The sequence below is a fragment of the Podarcis erhardii genome, assembly GCF_964252035.2.
Source record: "Podarcis erhardii genome assembly, chromosome: 2".
Lineage (NCBI taxonomy): Eukaryota > Metazoa > Chordata > Lepidosauria > Squamata > Lacertidae > Podarcis > Podarcis erhardii.
In genome coordinates this window covers 23,485,019-23,506,553 of record NC_138498.1, presented here as the reverse complement: position 1 = coordinate 23,506,553, position 21,535 = coordinate 23,485,019, and the positions used below count along the sequence as shown (strand labels likewise).

Below are 21,535 nucleotides of genomic sequence, written 5' to 3'. Positions count from 1 at the left end.
CCTGGTTAGGGTGCTGTTAAAATGACCACAATTCAAACAGTGAGAATCCCAGACAGAGAAGTTATTGAGGGGTTTTTTGGCAAAGTTGTTGCGTTTTTCATGGGAAAGCTGTCGTGCGTCCGGGTTTTCGCAGCACCACGCAGTTCCGGGGAATCCCGGACGTATGGCAACCCCCCATCTGACCGGCGCTCGCCCCAGTTCCTCGCCGTCTTCTCTTTCCCCAACAGATGGCGCTTTGCACTGTTCCCGCTGCGGAAGCTCCCTGTGACTTTGGTTTTGCGCCGAGCCCGGTTGGTTGGCCCCCGTCGATTTCATTCCCGCCCCTTCCTTTTAAAACCAGAAGGTGGAGGCCGCCGCCGCCGCCGTCCTGTGGGCGCAGGCGCACTTCCGCCCTTCTCGTCTCGCGTGGCCCTCAAGATGGCGGCCTTCTGTGAGGAGTTCGCGCTGTGTCCTTTGGCGGGAGCCGGGGTCCCCTCTCAGGGGCCGCTGGGCCTGGAGCAGGATGCGGACCGGGTGCTGCTCACGGACCGAGGCCGGACGGTGACGCTGTATAAGGTAAAGACTCCGAGAGGAGAGGAGAAACGGGGGGCGGTCGGGAGGGGATGCGAGCCCTTTGCCGCTTTCCCCATGTCTTGTTTCAAGTCCCTCAGGCACGCTCCCTAGGAATAGTCGCAAAAGAGGGGGGCCTAGTGGCGAGGACCCCCTGCGCACCCGGTCGTTTCTTTTGCGCGCAGAAGGTTCCCCTGGGTTCGAGTCTCCGGCATCCCCCGCAGTATTGGATGGCAGGAACGATGGCAAAAGCGAGGACAACCTTCCTGCAGTTTCGCCTTCATCTCCAAAGGCTCCCTCTTCCCTTGTTCCCCAGGATATTAACAACAACAAGATGACATAGGAAAAGACTTGGGTCTCTTTCTGCAATCCCTAGAATTCTCTCTCAAGAAAATCTCAGTTTGCTATGGCTCTGTGTATTTAAAAGAGCTGAATCCCCACAAACACATGCCCTATAGGCAAACTTGGCCCTCCAGATGTTTTTGGGACTACAACTCCCATAATCCCTGACCACTGGTCCTGTTACCTAGGGGTGATGGGAGTTGTAGTCCCAAAACAGCTGGAGGGCCAAGTTTGCCTATGTCTGCCCTACAGTTTTATAAACAATTACAGTATAGGAAAAGATCAATCCTTATACAGTAGGATCCTTCTTGCAACTATGATTTATAGGGGTTCTCCCAAGCTGGTGTGTGCACTTCTCCTTATGTTTGTATGCATTTTCTTGCAATTTGAGAAGCATATGAAGGAGTGTGCATACCAGCTTGGAAGAACTGCCATAAATCATAGTTGGAAAAAGCACCCTGCTGTATAGTTCTGTAGAAGGATTTATCTTTTTCTAGAATTGTTTATAAAACTATAGGCCATGTGCTTATGGGGTTTCAGCTCTTTTAAATACACAGAGCAATAGCAAATTGAAATTTTCTTGTGTGCATCTTAATAACATGCTAAGGATTTAGTGTCTTAACAGTTGATAAGTTGGATTTTTTTTAGGTTTCAGATCAAAAACCACTGGGTTGCTGGTCAGTCAAACAAGGTCAAACAATTACATGCCCTGCTGTGTGCAATGCTGAAACAGGGGAGTTCATTATTGTCCATGATGATAAGGTATGATTTCTTATTAAGGCAAGCATTTGACTGTAGTTATGTGGGAAATTGTTGCATTTGGTATAGTTTTAATGAAGCCATGGTGGTCTTTTAAAAAACTTCCTTTATAGAAGTTGTAGTAGGCAAAACAATTCATGTTTAATCAGTCTGTTTTGAAACTGCATGCTAGTGTGGATGAAAACTTGTTCGTATTTTTAGAGTGTGCAATAACTGATTTCTGATAGGGAACTGAGCCTCACAAAGACTGCTATCCTAACATTTCAGTCAAAATCAGTAGGATTTATTTCCATAGAAACAAAAATGCATTAAATGTACATTGCAGAAGCCAATGGGATTTTGTAGGTTTACATTTGCAAATTCTGCACATATCAAGAGACTGGCATGGGTCTGTCGTAGTTGTCCTCTCTGCAGCATTCACACACATACCTGAGTGCACACTCATCTATTTTGGAAATCCTGGCTGTGTGTATATCACAGACCATAAAAACTAGTGTATCTTAAATATCCTAACCTGAATTGCTTGTCTAGTCGAACTTTGAGGTAATACTTTGCAAATAGATATTACGCCTTTTTAAAATGATGGTTTTTTCAAAAGGTTTTACAGATATGGAAGGAAGATGACAGTAACTTGGATAAAGCCTTTAAAGCAACGGTAAGTGCTGATAACTTGTAATAAAATTGTTTTAGAGCATGGTAATTACCTTGTGCAATCAGTTGATGGCATGAGTTCTCTATATGTTAACACCAGCCTTGCAAATTATGGGTTGGCTCCAGAAAGGTTCTTCTGCAAACCAAAGTGGTCCTTCCCTATCTGTGATCTGGCAGGGGTACCAAGTGGAGCAAGGAAGGAGATTTTCACTGATAAGCACCTCTGGACAAGCTGTTCCGCAGGTTCAGGAGAGAACCTGGAACGGCATGGCAGATGATGTTGGGGCTGCAGGTGAATATTGTCACCTCTTATTGTAGGGAAATGCCATGTGAGCAGAACTCTGCCCATCTAAAGTCTGGATTGCACTGAAAAATAAAATAATTGTGTCTTTCTAGAACACTATATTTCACCTGTCGTTTCTCATTCCCGCCTTAGTAAGATAGAGGACCTTTTGCAAATTGTTGAAACAGTCCTTCCACCTAGGGCTAATAACTACTATTGCACAGTAGAAGCTATGCAGTCACTTTAGTTAGTATCTGTGCTTTCAATATCTAGACTTGGATTTTTGTGAATCATCAAAATATTCAACTGAGTAATGACCTTTTGGGGTTTTCTTTTCTCTTTGGGCATAACCAATTTTGCTTTGCTGAAAGAGTTATATTTCAGTGTCAGTCAGAATAGTAATGCAGATGCTGTCACTGAGTTGCAGAATTTCCCAGCTGTTACAGTTGTTTTTACTGTACCGTACCCTTCTTCAAAGGTGTAAATAGCAAATGACAAGAGCCCAGATTCAACTAACTCAGCACCCTTGTGGAAGCTAGCACAAGAGTTTCTGCTAGCACAGTGGACCTACCCTGCTCCAATTCTTCTCCCATATCTGCTGTGAATTGTCAGGAAAACCCCCAGACAAGCATACCTAGTAATATTTAGATCTGTAATTCACTTGCAACTCATCCCATTGCTCATACCAGTACCTGGAGCAATCAACTTTTTGAGGCCAGCTAGAGTGAATATAATTTTTTGCTGAACATTGCAATATTTATTAACATTTACCATACTTTACCGTGCAGAAGACTAGCTTTCCCCCCTTAAAAATCATGCTAAAAAGTGGGTGTCATCTTACACATGGGTAGCGCATAGGGCGGATGTTTGATTGGTTGCTGCCGCGGCTGTCAGCAACTATTGTGTGTGTTATTGGTTGCTGTGTCAATGGGTGGTGTTGAGTGGCTGCTGCTGCAATTGGGCAGGCGATTGGCAGCTTCAGCTGGTGAGGGGACAGATGGGAGGTGGAATATTCTATGCGTGTGGGTGATAATTTTTCGGCATTTCCCCTGGGCAGTCCTCCGCAGAAAAAGCTCAACAACTTTTTGCCATCTCCCCCCATTTTCTGTAATTTCAGTCCCCAAAAATAGGGGGCGTCTTATAGACGGAAAAGTATGGTATTACAAAGATACCTGCACTTTTGTTACCGTTTATATTGCACATTTATATTCCAGACTAAAGAGTTTATTTTGCAGTTGTCAGCAGATGTGTATCGGATACATTCTCTGCCTGATACCGAACCCCTGGTCCTGTTCAAAGGTGGTGCTGTCAAGAGTTTAGATGCTTTACTCACAGCCCCTCAGCAAGAAATTGAAAGCGTTGTTTCAGACGAAGTTATTAGGTGAGTGCCACAGTTAATGCAAGCTTTCCAATTCAAAAATTAAGCTATAGATTTGGTGCTGGGTCTCTCTGAATCCCTTAACCTCACTCTGGTACCAGAGCTACCCATCACCTTGTTTCTTTGTAATGCCTTATTCAGTTCATTCTTCCTGCAGGTGAACAATTAAAGTTTCTTAAGTAGGCTTGGGAACTAAAGAATATGGTGAATAAAGGCTCTGTATTTACTCCCCAAAAAGGGGATAGTGCAAAAACATGACCGATAACTTCATACATTCAAATTTGCATCATACTTTACACTCATAGTTGTGTTGTATTGGCTGTGAACCTTATTTCAAATAATAACCATGTTAGCATGCAATGCTAGACCAAACCATGGCTTAGCATGAATGTATGGACTGCGAGGGAGATGTTCACACCTGCTTTGCTACTCCCTGGTTCTTATAAGCTCTCTCTGGTGCAGAAGCTATGCTTGGGTTAGTGTGTTGTCTGAACCCAGGATTGTGGTTAAGCTCTCTCTTTGATAACAAGCTGTAGCCAATTTTTGAACTTGGCTACAGATGGTGATTTAAGGAGAAGTGAGCTCAACCACTATCCTTGGTTTCGCTTAGATGCCACATGAGACCTAAAGAAGCCACAGAGAAGCAGAAGCATATTTGCATGGTCCTAGTAAGCAATAGTTTGGCTTACCGTAGTGTGCAAAGTAGGCCATTGTATTAAATATTCTTTGTGGCCATGTTTTTAATTTTAATTGCCCTGCATTAATAATATAACTTATTTTTAGATGGAGTGATGCTTTCTTGGACGTTGGACATCCTGTTATTACATTTATTACTGAGCAGGTAAGTGATAAATATTGTAAAGTAGTGATGCAACAACTTAAAAGTACATTTCTGTGTTTAAGTCACAGGTGTGGCATATTGTTTACTATCTTATTTGTTGATGCAAAATCAGTCTTAACATTTGAATAAGAATCTTCTACTGCAGGGGGCTACTTACATGCTTAAATTTGGGTACCTCTGTCTCCCCAACAAAGGTGCTCTAACAGATATTTCCAAACTTGGAAACTGAAATATAAATATTTAGATTTATTTTCCATGATAAGCATTTTTAAGTTATTTAAGTTGAACAAGCTTGTAGTAGCAATGGTCACACATAACTGAATCTTGACATATGTGCATTGTGCATATGTACTCCACAGAAATAATAATAATAAAAACATACAGTGACTGATGGAAGGATTGCTCAGGCCTACTAAGAATTAAGTCTCTTCATATGATCCACTATGGAAATGTTACTATGCAGTAGAAGATTAATACAGATGCAATGCTTCTGTGGTGCAGTTTTTATTTGCAGTTCTTGGGATGGTTTGGACAGGATGAGGAATGAATCATTCTCAAACTCAGAAAAAAACTTATTTATTTCAATATTGCAGTACAATAGGTTGTCCAGAATGAACAACAAGAAACTCCTATTTCATTGTGCTTTAGAAAGTTCTGCTTTGTAGGGAATGGGGAATACTTTCTTATAAGAGGAATCCTCAAACTTAATGGTGCAAGCATACTATTGCACAGGCATTTGTTCACTGTAACTTGCTGGTATTACACAGTCTTTGCTTTTTCGCTTAAATCACAGCTACACAATGATTTGTGGGGAATTACCGTTGCAAATGTTTTTTGAGGGGCCCAAATATCTCTTAGGTATATGATATAGTTAATTTCTTCTGTCTAGCTGCAATGTCTTTTTAATGAACCTGGTTATCTGGGAAATGAAAGAAGGCCACTCTTTTTCTTCAGGATGGGAATTGCTTCATATATGTTCAGCAGTGTAATCCATGCATCCTTCAGAAGTTTAAACTGGAACAAGGTGGCGAGTCAGCCACACCGCTGGGTTTTGCAGCATACTTGAAAAACAAAGTTGTCACGTTGCTTTGCTTGTGTAAGTATTAAGGTATATTCTAATTGTATATTCTAATTGTACAGGAGGGGAACCCTGCCTTGATAAAGCGCCGAAGAGCAAGCATCATGTTATTTCCAATCAGTCTTTTGCAATTAAATGTTGCATAAACAGGCATAGTAGTTAATAGTTCTTAACAGTATAATTGTATACTTCTGTGAGGAGCATAGACATTTATGCATATTTACAAATTCAGTACACTGATACTGTATTCAGATGTAATGTACAAACATGAACTCGGGGCCAAATGCGGCCTCTTCCCACTAAATGGGAGGGGGTTATAAGGTTACAGTTTTTCTGTACAGTGGTACCTCAGGTTAAGTACTTAATTCGTTCCGGAGGTTCATACTTAACCTGAAACTGTTCTTAACCTGAAGCACCACTTTAGCTAATGGGGCCTCCTGCTGCTGCTGCTGCTGCTGCTGCTGCCGCGCCGCCGGAACACGATTTCTGTTCTCATCCTGAAGCAAAGTTCTTAACCTGAAGCACTATTTCTGGGTTAGCGGAGTCTGTAACCTGAAGCGTATGTAACCTGAGGTACCACTGTATTTATGATAACATTATTTGCTGTTTTAACCACTTGCCAGAATTGCTAAGCCTTTGCACACTTGTAATTGTCAAACCATATCATGCTGTTGTATCCGAATGGGATTGCTGTATTAAAGGTCAAAAACCTAAGACTGTTTCTTAGTTTGGGGTACCTATGCAATCATAAAGCCTTTAGTTGAGGATGGTATGTAGAAACTGGACAGACAGTAGTCCATTGATAACAGAGTATGTAGCTGTGAACAGAAGTTGCAGGGAAGGAGGCTTCCCCAACGCATTAAAATTATCTGACAGGCAATGTACATGCATTAACTCCTTGGGGGATTTTTGGCAATTGTGGCTGGTATGCATGGGCTACACAGGACCTCCATGGAAGCAGCTGACAGAAATGGAACCATTCCGAACCATGCCTCCTCTTAAGTGATGCCCTGTCTTTTACGGTGATGATTTGTGTATGTCAACTAGTATTTATTAATTCTTAACTATCACGTAACTGAATTCTATTCTTACAGATTCCAACGGATGTGTGTATAAGGTTCTGGTGCCCCTGCAACAGAGTGGCTCTGAAGAAGAGCAATTTTTACAAAAGTCTCTTCTGATCAGACTTCTAGTATCCGGCAGTATTTTAAAAAGCACTTCAATTGCTATTCTCGATAAAGATCATATTGCCATAACAGGATGTTTGGATTCCCCAGATGGCCGCGTTAAAGGTAACGTAAATCGCTTCAAAATGCAGCAGCTGGACTAAATCTATTCTGCTTAATTTGTTGACTGTAAACAGGAAGGAAACATCCAAGAAGCACTCTTAAATAAACATTAAACAAATATTGAGCACCTAAAGTCAAGATTCTGTACAACAGCCTGGTGCCTGCCAGATACTTATTGACTGCAACTCCCACTGGTTGTGCTGCCTGGGATTAATAGGAGTTGGAATCCAACAACATCTGGAGGGCTATTCTACATTTATTTATTTTTTTATTCTACATTTTATGCAACATAAAATGTAGAATAAAAAGCAACAAGTGTCTGGTCTGCAGGCAGCTAATCTAAAAATGCAGATGCGTAAGAAAGAAGAGCAAGACAGCAGAGAAAGATATACAGGCAACTCCCAGTTTGCATGCAGGTTGCGTTCCGGGTCATCATGTGCATAAGCCCACCCGGTTAGGCCCTCTTCTGGGTCTGAAAATGGTGCAAATGTTCATGGAACACTAGCAAAATGGGAGTTGCCTGTACAGTTGATTGTTATTGATCTGTTAAACCATACATGGTAGAGTGATTAATTATACAACTGAAGCTTCACTTTCTCAGAAATAGATTTGTTGAACTGTTTTTGTAAGAGATTAGTAATGACTCGGATTATGAATTGAGACTTACTTCGGCAATGTTTGACAGGATGGTTTGGGGTATGTTAATTACTTTGTAGGGCATGTTGCCAAAGTTATCTTACTCAATTTGCAGGCAGCATTCATAACTGAAAGCTTTGCAAATGGTACTCTTGTTTTTCCTATTTGTAGATTGCTTTTCCATATGGAATATAAAATTTCAAACATTACAGGCTTTAAAGGAATTACCGCGGGGAACCACTGGACAAGTAAGTTGTGATCAATGTGATCAATCCATTTTCATTTTAATACACTTGTAGCTAGTTTACGGACGCGGGTGGCGCTGTGGGTTAAACCACAAAGCCTAGGACTTGCCGATCAGAAGGCTGGCAGTTTGAATCCCTGCAACGGGGTGAGCTCCCGTTGCTTGGTCCCTGCTCCTGCCAACCTAGCAGTTCAAAAGCACGTCAAAGTGCAAGTAGATAAATAGGTACCGCTCTGGCGGGAAGGTAAACGGTGTTTCTGTGCGCTGCTCTGGTTCACCAGAAGTGGCTTAGTCCTGCTGGCCACATGACCCGGAAGCTGTACGCTGGCTCCCTCGGCCAATAAAGCAAGATGAGCGCTGCAACCCCAGAGTCGGCCACGACTGGACCTAATGGTCAGGGGTCCCTTTACCTTTACCTAGCTAGTTTACAATGGAAAACCTTGAACAGAACGTATGAAATATGAAAAAAGAATGCTGAAAAAGGGTATTAGTCAGATTTTAAAACATTCCCTGTTTTTCAGTGCACATATTAGATGTCCTGCAGAGTGCACTGATCCATTGGGTGCATAAGGGGTGCAGCAATCTTTGAAGAGCATATATGTGAATGCAGTGCAAGCCCAGCTGCTTCAGTGCATGTGCAAAACTCCTTCAAGAGCCATTGTCACTTTTTGAATTAGAGACTGACTGATCCAGATCACTGGATATTTCTAAGCTCATCACAGATCTCTTTGAAGGGTGTTGGTTGTGTAAATTGATCAGTAAAGGTAAAGCACCACTGACAGTTAAGTCTAGTCGCAGACAACTCTGGGGTTGCGGTGCTCATCTCGCTTTACTGGCCGAGGGAGACAGCATTTGTCCACAGACAATTTTTTCTGGGTCATGTGGCCAGCATGACTAAGCTGCTTCTGGCGCAATGGAACACCGAAACCGGAGCAGCGCATGGAAATGCCGTTTACCTTCCCGCCAGAGCGGTACCTATTTATCTACTAGCACTTTTTGGCATGTTTTTGAACTGCTAGGTTGGCAGGAGCTGAGACTGAGCAACGGTTACGGGGATTCAAACTGCCGACCTGATCGGCAAGCCCAAGAGGCTCAGTGGTTTAGACCACAGTGCCACCCACGTCCCTAAATTGATCAGTAGTTTGCAATTAATCTTCTACAGATCTGGCAATAAGAGTAAATCTTTGTAAGTGTGCCTCATTGCTCAGTTATTGCAGGGCTGCAGGTATATATAGATGACAAAACTGTTACCTTTCAGAAGAAATTAGAAAGCTCAAAAGATCTGTAGCATTTAAGGGAGTGTTTGTGTTGTGAGTATACTGCGTTATTTCACTTTCTACTTGCTAATTATTTGTATTTAATGTTTCCTAGTGTTGGTGTTACGGAGACAAACTCTTCATAACACATGGTAACGAATTAACAGTAATATTGTATAAGTGTGAAACATCTTCCTTGGCTGCTGCTGTTGGGAAAGTTAAGGATACACAAACATCAGGTAGGGCTTAATTATAAAGCTTATATTTACATTCACATAATCCTCTTTTGGAAATGCCTTTAGAAAACTACATGTAAAAAATGCCCATCTTAAGCTGCTTATCCTATTAGAAGGCATTGTACTAAGATTTTTCAGTTTACAAATTGGATTTTAATATTCACAAATACTCTCATTTGTATTGTCCAATTCTCTGTGGATTTTAGATGGTATGTTGAAAAGTATATTTAGTGTTTTTGCTTTACCTTAATTTATTATGATTAAATTCAGTTAGACATTCAATATGGTAAACTCATAACAATAGCTTATTTTGACATCCAAACCCATGCATTACAAAAGCCAAGTTCTTGTCTGGTATAATTTTTATAGAAATCTTTCTTTGGTCACTCTTTAATGTGATAATCTATATTACTTTTTCCAGAAATGAAAATTATACCTGCAGATTGGAACATGCTTCAAGAAGATGATCTGATAGGTGCAAAGCCAGATCAGCCTGCTAAGTGTGAATCTAATAGGCTGGTATGTTGGTTTCATAGTCACTATTCAATCTTCCTTTTGCTATATCCATTTCACTATTTATTAAACTCTTTAGATAGATGGATAAAATAGCATTTTCAACAAAAAGGCAAACCATTTTAAGGAATCCGTACAAGATACCAAAATTCCTTAAGTATCCTTGGTTTCTGTGCAATACAGCCAGAACGTTAATAGGCAGTGCAAAGCAGGGAGTTCCAATCATTACGAAAAGAAACTCGGCTATTGAATTTAAGGGAATTGTAGTCCAGCTTTTAACGATGAAGTTTAACCTCTCTGATCTGCATAATGGTTACAGTTGAAATTGGGAAATGTCAGTCCACTCTTTGGTTTTTGGAAGATTTTCACTTGAATACTTGGGGTTTAATCCAGATTAAGCTTTTGCAGTCTGATCTTATAGTCATGAATAACTTTTCACATCACTTGATTACAAATTGATCTTAAATAGTTACCTTGTTTCCGGGGGGGGGGGCAGGGAGCACAAAATATTAGTCCTGAAAGCATTTGCTAAATTGTACTAGGGGGGATCAAGCTCTAGCAGGGTGCACTAATCACCTATTTCCCCCTTTCTTCGGTGCCACAGAATCATAGAATGTAGAGTTGCAAGAGATCACGGGGGTCATCTAATCCAACCCCCTTCAGTGCAGGAATATTTTGCCCAACGTTCTTCTAAACTCATTATACTATTCCAGAGGATCCTCCAACCCTGTGGAACAGCTTTTCAGCCAGCTCCATGGGGCTCCACAGGAAGAATCAGTAAAAAATTCCTATTCCATTTGCTTCCTCCCCCCCCCCCCATTTTACAAACATGGTGGTTTGACAGTGGGTCATCAAGTTGCATACCCATCCCTATTTATTTTGATAAAAAATATTTTTTTAAAAAATATCTGTGGATTTATGACTTCAGAAAAGATATTCCTAGCTGCCAGCAAACAAATTGGTAAGCATGTATGTCATAGTAAAGTAAAAAAGGAATTACTAATAAATGCTTTCCAGAAAATTAGTTGTATTGGACCATTGTACTAAAAAATATATATCTTTCTTTCTTAAGTTTGGGTGAATTTCAAGGCAGACTTGCATAGGATTGGGAAATCTAATTCACTACTGAAACAGGGTGCTCTTTATTCTGGATTAGTTAATCCAGAACATTTTTTTAACTCTACCACCACCCACTGCTAGAAGGTGACCTTAGACAAATTGTCCTTTAGAAATTGTGGCTCTCGGCAGGAACAAAGATCATGTGCTAAAATCTGCATATTGAAATATTTTTCATAATCTTGGATATCTCTCTCTACCTCTTCTAAAAAGATCAAAACTGATGCTTGCATATCTCTTTCCTTTATTAAATTATTAACCTGTTTTGTCCTTAAAACATTTTTGTTTTGATGATCAAAAGAGAATATAACTACCAGTGAATTGAATCTGCTGGCAGAATTTCTAAAACTAGTTGTAATTGGTCCAGGATGCGTGTTACCATTGGCTGTTCTTTTTCTTTAACTGTCATGGAACTTTAATTCTCAAAGAATCTTACTATGCATGTTTAAATACTTGCAGTTGAGGTCAAGAAAGAGCATGGATGCAAAAACTCAACTGGAGACTCTGACAATGGAACAGCTGCTTTTAATTATCAAGGTAAATATAATAATTTATTATTTATACCACACCCATAAGAAAAACACTTAGGAAAGGTGGAGTGTTTGGGTAGAGAACAAGATATCACTTATGCTTTAACTAGAAAAAATGGTATCAGGAAATATGGTATACAGATGCACAATATTAAAAAATATGTATACTAACTTCTTAAAAAAGAAATTGGCAAATTTCTTTTTTCCATCAGACTTTTAAATTGAACTCTGACTTTCAGTTTGAACTTGTTTTAAGTCTTACCAAATTGGGTCTCTTGTACACAGCTCAGATCACTGTGATTAAGCACTACAGTGGTGCCTCGCAAGACGAAAAGAATCCATTCCGTGAGGCTCTTCGTATAGCGGTTTTTTCGTCTTGCGAAGCAAGCCCATTGACAGCTTAGTGGATTAGCGCTATTAGCGGTCTAGCGGCTTTTAGTGATCAGCTGAGAAGTGGCTTATCAGCGGAACAGCTGATAAGCGGCTTAGCGCTTAGGGAAAGGGCGAAAAAAAGCGAAAAATCCCCGCGGGAACTCGCAAGATTTTTTCGTCTTGCGAAGCAAGCCCATAGAGAAATTCGTTTAGCGAAGCACCTCCAAAACGGAAAACCCTTTCGTCTAGCGGGTTTTCCGTCTTGCGAGGCGTTCGTCTTGCGGGGCACCACTGTATGATTAAACCAAATTTACAATATTGGTCCTTCAAGTGTTACAGTAACTGTTGGTTGATATTGTGAGAGCAATTGGACACCTTTGTGGGGTTTTATCAGCCAAGTAATTATATGGCAAAGCTAGAATCCCACTGAAATATAGAGCTGTATTTACAAAGTAGAATTGGAGATTTTACATAAAATTTATTCTAACAGAGCTTGTATTCAGGGGCGGGGGGGGGGGGTGCCCCAGGTGTCAACACTGAGGGGGGTGACAAAATGCTGGGCGACACTCACCTTGGGCCTGCAGAATGCCCGAGCCACACATCTCTCCTGGGGGTGACGTGGTGGCTTCTGCGCCTGCAGACTCTGGGCTGCCCCAAACGGTCTGCCCACTGCTTCTCCCCTTAGCTGTAGGGTGGCTGAGTGGCAGGGGGTAGGCAGACTCCTCGGAGGCCCCAAGGAGCGTCCTGCCCCAGCTGGTCCCGCCCCATGGGCAGCTGGTCCTGCTCCGCAGGTGCAGGACATGCACGCTGTCCCAGGTGCCTGATTGGCCTGCTCCGCCGCTGCTTCCATTAGCTTGCTTATAACTTCATTTATGTAGGACAGGAATGGGAGAAGAGGGAGGCAGCTACTTTTGTTTGCTCCAAGTACCCACATGGCTGCTCATTCACATGAAGCCACATGTTGGTATAACATGTGCAGACCAAACCAATGAATCGTCTCACCGCTGATCAAACAAACAATAGTTTGTTTTCCAGCTCCTCTTCCCTCATGCCTTTTGTAGCTTGATGAGCATCAGGGCTGGGGTACCAAACAAATCATATAACTCCATGCCGCAGTTGAAACAAACCACAGTTCATAAACCAGCAGCAAACCATACCTTCAGAGCATGGTTTGTTGGCAGTAAACAAACTATAGTTAAGCTGTTGGGCAGGGTTTCAATCAGACAGTGATTTAATAAACCATGGTTTATACTCCCATCTTTCAACTTTAGCAAAACGAAACCTGGTTTGCTGTGCTTTTTAGCAATGTAAATATGTGACTGAACTAGATCAGCAATTTTTCATTCCTCTTTGCTAAACTGAAATAACAACTGAAACCTTGACCCAACATGGTGCCCTCCAGAGTTCCTGGTCAGGGGTGCCAACTTGAATAAATATTGTGGGGGCCCAGGTAAGCTCCGTCCTGCATAATTGATCACATGATGCAGAGCACACATACCATTTGAAAGGAAATGCTCATCAACTTTGTTGCGGCCCAGCCCCCACTAATATTGTGGGGGCCGAAGCCCCCACAGCCCCTAGGAGTTGGCTCCTATGTTCCTGGTAGTTCTCACAACCAGCACAGTTGTGCTGGGTGACAGATTTTTTTGCAAGTAATAAGCAACTGTTCTAAATCACCTTTCTACCTAGGGGGCAATGCTTATCAAAAAGTTTCCATTTAAAAATTAAAGCAGATGCAAATGTTTGCTATTGAATCCAATGTTCTAGTAGTGTTTTCATTCATGTTAAGACAGTATTGCTGAAAAATCTTATGATTTAGAGCCTGAGTACTGTAAGGGGAGGGGAAGGCTCATGTAGGGAGGTTTTCCCATCCCCTCCTCCACCCATATACCATGGCATTCCTTGCCATCATCACCAGAAAGAACTCCTGTGACACATCCAGGCATCTAAAGGCAGTGCTTTTGTTTCTTACAAAACATTCTCATGTAGGTTTCGGCTGCAATCTTATGCATTCACATGAGAGTAAGACTCATTGAACTTAATGGGATCGACCTCTGAGTAGTTATGCGTAGGATTGCACAGTTAATGAATTAAAACTCATAGGGCGACCAAGATTACTTTTAATTACTTTGGCTAGTTAAAGCTGGTTTTCTGGGACTGTTGAACAAAATACTCTCTTTCAGGATTCTTCTCAGAATGTAATTGAAGAAAAGCTGAAGACATTTTTCTCCAGTACTCAGATACCAGACTTTCAAGCATCAGTTGGATGCGTACTATCTGCTCTTGTGAACAGGTGTAAAAGAGAGTCCTCATTTTACCCTCAGAATTGCCTGGTGCAAATTATCCAGACACAAGGCCTCTCTTACAGGTGAGCTAGTATTTATTTTATAATAAGATAAAAAGGTAAAAAGGTAAAGGAACCCTGAACGGTTAAGTCCAGTCAAAAGCGACTATGGGGTGTGGCACTCATCTTGCTTCAGGCCAAGGAAGCTGGCATTTGTCCGCAGACAGCTTTCTGGGTCACGTGGCCAGCATGACTAAACTGCTTCTGGCACAACAGAACACCATGACGGAAGCCAGAGCACACAGAAACGCCATTTACCTTTCCGCCACAGTGGTACCTGTTTATCTACTTGCACTGACATGTTTTCAAGCTGCTAGGTTGGCAGAAGCTGGGGCAGCAATGGAGGCTCACCCCACTGTGGGGATTTGAACCACCGACCTTCCGATCGGCAAGCCCAAGAGGCTCGGTGGTTTGGACCACAGTTCCACTCGCATCTCTCTTATTTTATAATGAAATTTAAGGAACTGGAATCCTTCAGGAACTTTGAGAATAGTGGCTTATCAGGAACTGATTTCTTGTGAACCTGTGGTGCTCCCAGAAACCTGAAATATTTTTGTGGATAAAAGTTAATATTTAACTAATTACAATTATATCCGGAGATGTAACTGTTTACCCTTTTGTTCAAGTATGTGCCCAGATCTAATGGCAGTTGCCTTGGAGAAAACAGATGTCCACTTGTTACAACTATGTCTCCAGCAGTTTCCTGACATCCCTGAAGCAATTACCTGTGCTTGCCTGAGGACTTTCCTAAGGTCAGTATCAAGCAATTTATCCTACATTTTTATTGATAATGCTTGCAATTGTTTGCTTTGAAGTACTATTTTTTCTCATCAAATTACTTTGTGGGTAATAAAGGAACTTCAGAGACACCATGGTGTATGGACACTAGCCTACCACTTTGGCGAGAAGTAGAAATGACATGTATTTTACCCTCTTTAATTCCCTTGTGTATGAAAGCTGTTCATAATGAACTCCATTGCAGTTATCAGATGAGATTTCCATTGTTTTAGAGACATTTTCATTTAGAAAATGCTGAATCATCTTTTTTAATTGACTGCAGTCAGAAAAGGTTAGTATATGAAATCAGGAAGAGTAAATTAACTACCTGATGACTTTAGGCATTCTCCAAATGCGCAGTCATCTCTAAAATGCAATTTTGTGTGTTATGGGATATTGTGTTACGGGAGGCTGAAGGCAGCCCTGTTTAGGGAAGCTTTTAATGTTTAACAGACCACTATATTTTAATACTTTGTTGGAAGCCACCCAGAGTGGCTGGGGTAGCCCAGCCAGATGGGCGGGCTATAAATAATAATATTATTATTATTATTAATCAACCAACACAAATTGAATGTAGAGACTTCTCTAGACATGCATGGAAAGGCATGTTCTTCTGTACATCTTAATCCCAGATAGTAGTTATTGATGTTGTTATGAAATGTCAATTTCAGAAATTTCTTATAAAATGCCGTTTTAAACTAATATCAGCATCTGGGGACTTTTCTTTTTCTTCCTAGCATTGGTGATGACCGCCTTGAAGGAATGAATGTGAATTTAGATTCTGTAGCAGGTTGTGTTGATACTGCGCACAACAACAGAATGGGAAAGCAGTCTAAAGTTCTACAGAACGGCTTCAATTCTGAGCTCCTGGAAAAAGACATCTGTGACACACCGTTAACTCAGAAATCTTACATGACATACACAGGAGAAATATGCCCTGTTGGACCACAGAAGGCAACGTTGCTGTATCCTTTGCACAATAAATATAGTTGTTCTTAACAGATGCGGAACGGTTATGTGGCACCTGTGGCGTATTGTTCCACTATGTTGGAACCTCATTTCTTGGAGATTTAACAATTGTGAAGGAATGGTGAAGGTGGTATTTTGCTGCACCATCTCCAGTGCTGTATGGGGAGTTAGCAGTTTGCTGCCTCCTCCACTCCTTCCTTCACTGAGAGCTTCTGTTGAACCTTGGTCCCTTCCTTGGCAGAAGGATCCCTTCAACTTGCGGAAAGAAGACTGCAGTTCTAACCTATTTTGTTAGCCTTTTAAGAAAATGCTTTCTTTTTCAAGAATGTTACTCTTAAAGAATTTGGTGGGTAGGCTGGGATACAACAAAAATCTTAATGCACATTGGTCCTTGACCCTATGACCTGAATCTTACGCAGAAACACCATTCTTCGTTCAGCATACAGTGAGACATTTCTTTTGCCTCATCTGAAAGATCTCTCAGCTGAGCAAGTCATTGTAAGTAGTGACTCCTCTCTTGACTGTTTCTAGATATCATTGTTGATTACATATTTGTTCTTTGAGCATCTTGTGGCTTTTAGAGAAATTAAGTTATCAATGAACTTTTTCAGTTATGAAATCCATATCTAAATATCGCATATCTAAATCCATGTTGATTATTTCTGTGATAAATAGATAAGTATCCACTGAATGATATTTCATCCCACACTGGTTCTGTAGAACCTCCTCAGCCTCTGGTAGTGATAGTTGTAAACTTCAGGTATAATGTTAGTGTAAGCTTCAGGATGTGTTCATGATTAAATTTGCTGCACTTACACAGATTATTATATATTATATAAATTAGAAAGGGAGGGTGGAATTACTGCATAACATTGGTCAGATTAGACTGAGGACCTTCAGAAGTTTCACTTCTATGCAAGCTGTTACAGGCCTGATGTATATTTGTTATGTCTGAATTTGAAATCAATATAGGAAGGCAGGCTTGCTTTGCATTTTATATTTGTTTCTGCATGGAAAAAGTCAGCATAGATTGGTGATATAGTAAGATCCCTGAACTGAGTTGTAGAAAGAAAATTGAGACATTTATTTTTTTTAATGACTGAATACTCGATTGCAAGTATATTAAAAATTCTGTATTGTATATACTTAAAATTGAAATACTACTTTAAAATATTTTTTTCTTCCTAGTTATTTCTCCGGTATCTGCAGTATCTGTACATGAAGTGCAATGAAGAGGCTGCTGTAGACCTTCCTGTAATATTTTGTCTGTCGATAAACCAGGTAAGGGGCAGGTGGGAATTAAATTCATCATTGTTCTTGTGAGTTATCAGCATCTATGTTTCAACTCTAGATGTCTGCTTCATTGAAAGGACTAGATCTGCATGTGCACTCCTCTGTGTATTCAGAGTCCGTTTCAGCCCAATGGTAAACATAACTGTCTTCAATTAATGTTTATTCTAAAAGTGAGACTTGGGCTCTTATGGCAGAAATTGTTTTATAGGATCCTTGGTTCCCTTTTTCATGGTTAAAGAAAAATATGCTTCCCTCCTCCAGTTGCTTATGGTGCAGTGACAGAAGGATTGTTAACACACATGATGTGGTATTGATCTGTTTCCCAATTTTGAATGATGTTATTGCCCTAGCTAACTTGGTTTGGGAAACAGATCTGAAAGTTGACAAGATAGCATTGATAGGATCCCTTACAATGGGATAGAATCATACAGTGAGACAGGGAAGTACTTGCTGGTCTGTGACTTTCATGATTGCCTTTGAAATTCTGCTCCTATAAGCAGTTGCTTAGCTATGCCTGCATTACACACTGTTATATTTGCAGAATCATTGTTGAAATATGACAGTTTCAACTCCCTCCCACTCGGCAGCCAAGATTGTTTTAAATTTAAATGTGCTGCATGTACATTTCTTGCCAAAAGTGTGGCAGAGAAGCTTTTATATTATAAAGAAATTATTTCCTGAGTGTTAGTCTTTTGCATAAAAGCTAAGCAAGTCTTGTGGTACCATTAAAACATTGGGTTGTGCTCAGCTAAGTCCTACCCATTAGCCCTATTGAAATTAATTTTGGGTAGGACCATCATTGAATCCAATTTCAAGAAATCTATAATGGCATAAGCTTTTGTAGACTACAACCCACTTCATCATATGCATGACTGTACAGAAATGACTATCTTCTGTAAAATATCGTTATTTTCCATTTCAGTGCAGAGAGTTGCATCTGAAGGCTGCATGAACAGAATTTTCCTGCCTCTCCTCCCACCAACTTCTGTACTCCCTAAATGTGCAGGAGCTTTAGAGGGTCCCCCAAATCTGCTCAGAAAACTTGAGGTGGGGGGGCACTGGAATGGAGGGCTAGATTAAAATCAGAAGCCCCATTGCACAAAAGGAAATTGGTTCTGCTCACGGTAGGGCACATGTCACTCAATAAAATTATAAGGCAGTGGAATTCTGTCTAATAATTGGTGCTGACTTTCTCATGCATGTGCTGAAGGTTGAGGTATCACTAGCTTACGCTTGTCTATCACTGGTTTAATTTTCAGATCATGGACTGGATATGCCTTCTCCTAGATGCTCACTTTACAGTTATTGTGATGTTACCAGAAGCAAGAGAATTACTTACTAAGCTGCACAAGTTTGTTAGAGCCCAAGTAAGTTTCCCTTCCTTTTGAAATTGCAGCACCAGAAGCACGAAGGTTGAACGTTGTAGGTGGTGATACCAAACCGAGCTTCCTTTTGAAAACCACAAATGTTATCCTTTGTTTGATATCACACGCTGCCCTTTTGCATGAAGGCAACAGTAGTGTCACTTGTGGGAATAAAAGCAATGTTTATAAAGGGCTGGCAGGAAATACGAACAAGTCTTATTTGTTTCCCTCCTCTTTTAGGTACGTTTTTACTCAGAACTCAACAAGATTGAAGGAAGCCTGAGGCATTTGCAAAGGATACAGAACCCAGATGATGTGGGCTTATATTCCATTGAAGTTCTGAAACTTGTATGAATAAGTCACATGTTTCTCATAAAATTATTGTTACGAATCTACTGTGGACATTTTTCTTCCTCTTTGCATTCCGGCTCATCTGTTCTACCTTGTAATAGCTTATTAATACCAGAATTCTCATTGGTGAACTGTACTGATACCCCTTCAAGGCCGTCTTTTCTAACTTGGTGCCTTCCAGATGTTTTGGACTGGGGCAGATGGGATTTGAAGCCTTTGATATCTGGAGGGCACCAGGATGGCAGAGGCTGCTGTAAGTTACATTACGACTACAACATCCAACCTGAATATCATGTATATATGTATAAACCATAGCTAAGATCCACTTTAAGATCCACTAAAGACAAGAAGGTGTCATTAGGAAAGCAACATGCATTTCTCAAAAGAGGTCTTAGCTTGTTTACACTTAGTCTTGTAGACTTAACCCTAACACTAACACAGGAAAAGTAAATCACAACAGCAAAGTTCATACCTAATATAAACGTTGTAGGTAAATTGTGTCAGGAGCTTGAAAGTACAGTGGTACCTCTGGTTACATACTTAATTTGTTCTGGAGGTCTGTTCTTAACCTGAAACTGTTCTTAACCTGAAGCACCACTTTAGCTAATGCGGCCTGCCGCTGCACGATTTCTGTTCTCATCTTGAAGCAAAGTTCTTAACCTGAGGTAATATTTCTGGGTTAGCAGAGTATGTAACCTGAAGCGTATGTAACCCAAGGTATCACTGCACTGCATGCATAATACATAATACACACAATACAGTTTAGAGATAACTCTAGCTCCTAAAACCTGCTAAAGAAAGTCTTGTAAATCATGAAACGTCATACTTTAGGTAGAGTCTCCCACAAGGAAAACTCAATTGAAAGAAGTATTACAAAAAAAGTTTCAGTCCATGCCTTAATTGGTCAAGCTTCCATGCTGATACATTGTTCAATAGGGCATGCCTAACAAACCAGGAAAGAGCTATTGGGCTTCTCGGGGGAAAGATGCTCCTGAAAACATAATTTTCAGCTCTGTACACCAGAACTTGGGAACAAAAAGCGCACAAGCTGGTGTTATTTTTCTGCCCGCACGAGGGAATAGAAGATGATACAGAAGTCACATGCAGCACTAGGTCAAAACGCTGTAATTTTAGTAAATTATCAAGTTCCAATAGTTTGCTGTGTTAAGACAGCATTGACTTAAGTCTTCGGCATTCCATCAACTGGGTCAACCCAACGGGAATACCATATGCCAGTAGACAACCACTGGTCCTTTTGCTTATAAACCTGCTGCAGAAGCATTGGATTGGCTCTTTCCATCTTTCACACACCCATCCTTTGTCCTTCCCCCTCTCAGTGGCATTGACATTGGGAAGCCAGGTGTACCCTGCCTGCAACTCCCTGCCACTCACTGCTAATGAAGGTTCTGTGATGCTCTGTGCCTTTTTGTCATCTTTAGGCATCTAACCATTCTCTAGAGTTAGGAGAGCTGTAATGTTCTGTTTATGATGTGTTAAAGCTAGTGGCAATGGTTCATCGCAGCAAACCTAAGGGACTTTAAAAATGCATTTATCGACAAATCAGATTTAAAATGTGGTGCTACAAAGAAAACAATGTTTGGCCTCTTGTTTACTCATGAATTAGTCGCTTCATAATTAAAATGGAAATCAGATGAGCTTTGTCATTTGCAGCTTCCAATAGAAGATATGACTGTAGTTAGAAAAAGCACTGTTTGTACCTTAACAGAGCTATCGGGAAATGTCACTCTTACAAAAGCAAGTCTGATAGGCTGCAAAAGCCTTGTACAGCTGTCAGATAATCATCATAAAACTTACAGCCTGCTTTTAATGCTGCAAAATTTGCAGATTGTATTCTGCTGGAGGCCGTATTCTGCATTTCAAGTGTCCCTGATTTTCCACCTGATAAGCTTTGATTGTTGCATAAATTACCAAAGGAGGTTGAGTGTGAAGATCTTGGTGATTCATATATCATTTAGAACACCTATGTTCCATACAGACACCACCTCAGATCTCTGAAGAGCTGCTTAGACTTTCCTTTGAATGGTGGCTGTCTTCCAGTAATGAGGATCTGAGCTTAACAGCAGCCTGGAACATGGAAAGTCCTTTAGCTTAGCCATTTCCCCAGGCATTGCATCAAGTTGAAGCACTTAGAAAAGATAGCAACGCCAAAATGAATTTGGTGATAGGTAGAACAAAAGCTTTGGCCTCAATATTATACTAAAATGCTATGCCTTTTCCTGAAAGGAGTGGATAACGTTTTGATTCATATACTTCACGCAAACCAGTACTCTGGCATCCAGACAGAATGACAAATTGTCATTCTTGACTGTCCACACAAAAGAAAGTGGCTATAAACATTAAAGC

At 40.8% G+C, this 21,535-nt stretch overlaps 1 protein-coding gene across 1 annotated transcript; it reads left to right on the top strand.

Moving 5' to 3' along the window:
• The first annotated feature begins 350 nt into the window (after positions 1-350).
• Positions 351-19,211, top strand: NOL11 (nucleolar protein 11). The gene is made up of 18 exons (XM_081849649.1): positions 351-555; positions 1,540-1,653; positions 2,249-2,305; positions 3,820-3,965; positions 4,746-4,803; positions 5,758-5,899; positions 6,976-7,173; positions 7,978-8,054; positions 9,422-9,545; positions 9,964-10,061; positions 11,631-11,708; positions 14,257-14,441; positions 15,044-15,169; positions 15,932-16,159; positions 16,583-16,661; positions 17,352-17,444; positions 18,716-18,823; positions 19,061-19,211. Exons 1-18 carry the CDS (start codon positions 418-420, stop codon positions 19,172-19,174), a joined length of 2,163 nt encoding a protein of 720 aa, XP_081705775.1. The 5' UTR covers positions 351-417; the 3' UTR covers positions 19,175-19,211.
• Positions 19,212-21,535: the final 2,324 nt, after the last annotated feature.